This window comes from Typha angustifolia, chromosome 3, assembly GCF_048772165.1.
Source record: "Typha angustifolia cultivar Huaian chromosome 3, ASM4877216v1, whole genome shotgun sequence".
Classification (NCBI taxonomy): domain Eukaryota; kingdom Viridiplantae; phylum Streptophyta; class Magnoliopsida; order Poales; family Typhaceae; genus Typha; species Typha angustifolia.
In genome coordinates, this window is record NC_133241.1 from 1172773 (window position 1) to 1175846 (window position 3074).

General features: G+C 40.0%; 1 protein-coding gene across 1 annotated transcript; it reads right to left on the minus strand.

Annotated features, from left to right (window-relative positions):
- Window positions 1-244: 244 nt before the first annotated feature.
- On the minus strand, window positions 245-2334 carry LOC140780169 (F-box/kelch-repeat protein At3g27150). Its single transcript, XM_073125568.1, has 2 exons — window positions 2064-2334; window positions 245-1861 (listed from the first exon to the last, which is right to left on the minus strand). The coding sequence occupies exon 2, from the start codon at window positions 1841-1843 to the stop codon at window positions 563-565; it is 1281 nt and encodes a 426-aa protein (XP_072981669.1). The 5' UTR covers window positions 1844-1861; window positions 2064-2334; the 3' UTR covers window positions 245-562.
- Window positions 2335-3074: the final 740 nt, after the last annotated feature.

Consider the following 3074-nt stretch of genomic DNA (forward strand, 5'->3'; position numbering starts at 1 on the left):
CCATCTCTGGTATAACATAGAATATGCAGCTTCAAAGAATCAGTTAGCATGTTGACTGATTGTCTACAGGATAAAACACTTTTTTTTTGTCAAAGATAGGTCAAATTTCATCTACAAAAAACTATTGTCCAATATGCGCCAAATATAAGTAGAAAGTAAACATGGCGCCAACAAGTGGAAATATACTTCAAAGTACACGGCACACTGCCTTTTCATATTGAAAACCATTTGTGCTACATCTTATGTTCAATCTTAGAGAACATCTCTCAAAAGTTAACCATACACCATTCTCAAAAATCAATTCAGATGGGAAACATTTAAGCAAACAGCATTTGCATGAAGCGAGTACTTACACAAAAAAAGGACAAAAAATGCCAATACATGTTACAATTGGTGACTGTAATCAGATTACATGGTGGCAGAAAAGCAAGCAAGAAGGAATTTCAAAACAAAGGAAGAGCTTGGTCTTGACGTTTGACGAGTTACCTGTTTCATATTATTTGGGATATATCTGCTATCATTTCCAACATCCATTTTCCTTTTGACTGTTAGGCTAAAATAATCAAGCCACCATAATAGAACAGTTAAAAATAAAGGAGCTCCATTTATCACTTTCACTTTCTATGACCCGCCATTGCAGAGAATCTAAGTGAGGATTAGGTTTGCAGGTACATATAGTCATCCCACGGCATGTATAAGTATGCGCAGTACTACCGATAACAAGTAACTCATCGCCCAAGGACTTAAATGCCACTCCCCAACCCCTGCTGTGATCGGCCCTTACTGGTGCAATGCCCAAATCTTTCCAAGTATTGCTCTTCTTCAAGTACACCTTGAGATGGTTAGTAAAAGCCTCAAGAGAGTAGAGTTCATTATTCACTACAGCAAGGAGAGGTGGAGACCGAGAAGACCAAATCGGAGTATCTTTTATCATATCAGGAATGAGCTGCCAGATTTTCCTCTCTTGGTCATAATACTCACCACAAGTGAGGTTATCACCATTTTCATTTTGTCCACCGACCACATAGAACTTGTTATCCATATAACATCCTGCAGAAAGCTTCCTCCGCTTGTTCATCCTTGGAAGTGGATTCCATGATTTGTTCTCAGGGTTATACTTCTCAGCAGTGTTAAGAATCTCCAAACCATGTCCCACTCCTATCCCTCCTGCAACACAGGCCACGCTACCACAACTTGCAGATGCAAATAAGCACCTTGGGCTGAGCATTGAAGGACCCTTGAACCACTGATCTGCTTCCAACTCATACCTCCATACGACGGAGCCCTCAATTTCCTTCCCTGAGACAAGAAGATGGGTTCCCACACAAAGAGACTCTTTGTCAAATAATTGGAAGCATGGGTCACAGGGCAATATTGGAAGGTTCCGGCGAGACCCGGATCGTGGGTCGTAACACCACCAATGAGGCTCGCCGCTGGCAAGAAGGAGAACAGTTGGCTCTTTTATCCCAATCTCTTTCCTTATCGTGTAGAGTTCGCCACTCCTCACCAGAGATCTGTAGCGCCGGTTCACCAAGCAAAGCTTCTGATACTCCGACCTCGGAACCCTTGCTAAGACAAGAAGGGAAATCTCATCATTTAAAGATGGCAGATAGGAGTTATCCACATCCTGAGTTCTCGAAGAGTCCTCCTCGCCACCGGCCTCATTTCCATCTCCTTTTATCATATATCCATTTTGACTCCCATCCTTATTGCCTCTTTCAAAGCCCCACAAAATTTCAACCTCTCTGCATCCACTGGAATCTCCAGCAGCATTGCTCTTCTTACGAGCCTTCGATTGGCGTTCCTTATCGCAAACATCCTCCCTCTCCTCGTCCTTCGACATCGGATCCTTTCCAATTCACTGTGATTAGTTAAAAGGAAACATCAAACACTTCAACCCACCCACTTCACCCATAAAAAAAAAAGTCTATCACAACACCCACATATCAAAAGCTAAATAAAATCCAATATTTCTCCATAAAATGGAATCTACAAACAAATGCGACCCTACCAAGACGCAAGCTTTATCAACAAACACGACAAAATTCGAAGAAAAATATCACCTTTCCAAATCCTTTCGACGGGAAACTCAGAGAACCAAGGCTCCGACCTCAGAAAACCCAACACAGGAGAGACCCAGCTGCAGGAACACCGGAATGACGAGATGGGTATTCGATCAAGGCCCAGAAGAGCCCAACACGATCTCGCCTGAGGAAAGAAGAGGGGCGGCGGAGGGGATTAGGGTTTGGCGGCTGGCCACATCTGGCTTCTTTCTTCGTGGGAGAATGGAATCGGATTCTATTTTCGCTCTTGTGGGGGATTGAGAGGAGGGGAGGGGGGGGGGCTGATGATATGGCCCCTCTCGCTGGGGAGGCCAAATGGGGTATTAAAATAGTGGAAGAATTCAATAGGAGACGACAATGGGCGGTTTGGGAAAAGTGTCCTCGTGCGCGCCAAAGAATACTAGAAGAGAGAAGAGAGAGAGAGAGAGAAGTTTTTTTCTTTTTCTTTTTTCAAAATTTAAGTTTTGATTTAATTTGCATAATTTCTCTTTTTTTTATTTCTTGTTTTTTATATGAGTGAGTCCCACTAAATACTGATACTGCTATAATTCAAGCTTAATTACATCTAGACTCCCAAACTATATATCCTCTTCTTAGGTACGTAAATCCTCTTAACTGTTTCTTCTATTAATATTTACTATATTTTTTATTAAAAGTGACATATAAATATATATCTATCAGGTGATTCTCCTCGTGCAAATTATTTTAATACTACTGTAGAAAGATGAGAGATATTAACGAGTTTACTTTCATGTATATAATCAAGATATTCTTTTTTCCATCAAGAGATTTATTTTGTAAGATAGTAATAAAAAAAATTAAGAATATTTTTTTATTAAATAAAAAAAGATTGGAATTTCTACTTTATAAATATCACTATCCTTTATACACCATCTAAATTTGGGTTCTATAGCAAAATAAACTCTTCTTTTGATATCTCTATGGATTGAATCTTTTCTATGTCAATTTTCATTCATATGGAGGAGTATTATTCTATCATCCAATAAGATG

Bases quoted from the DNA above. Each gene is read 5' to 3' on its own strand.
- LOC140780169 (XM_073125568.1), bottom strand. From the start codon at position 1,843: ATGTCGAAGGACGAGGAGAGGGAGGATGTTTGCGATAAGGAACGCCAA.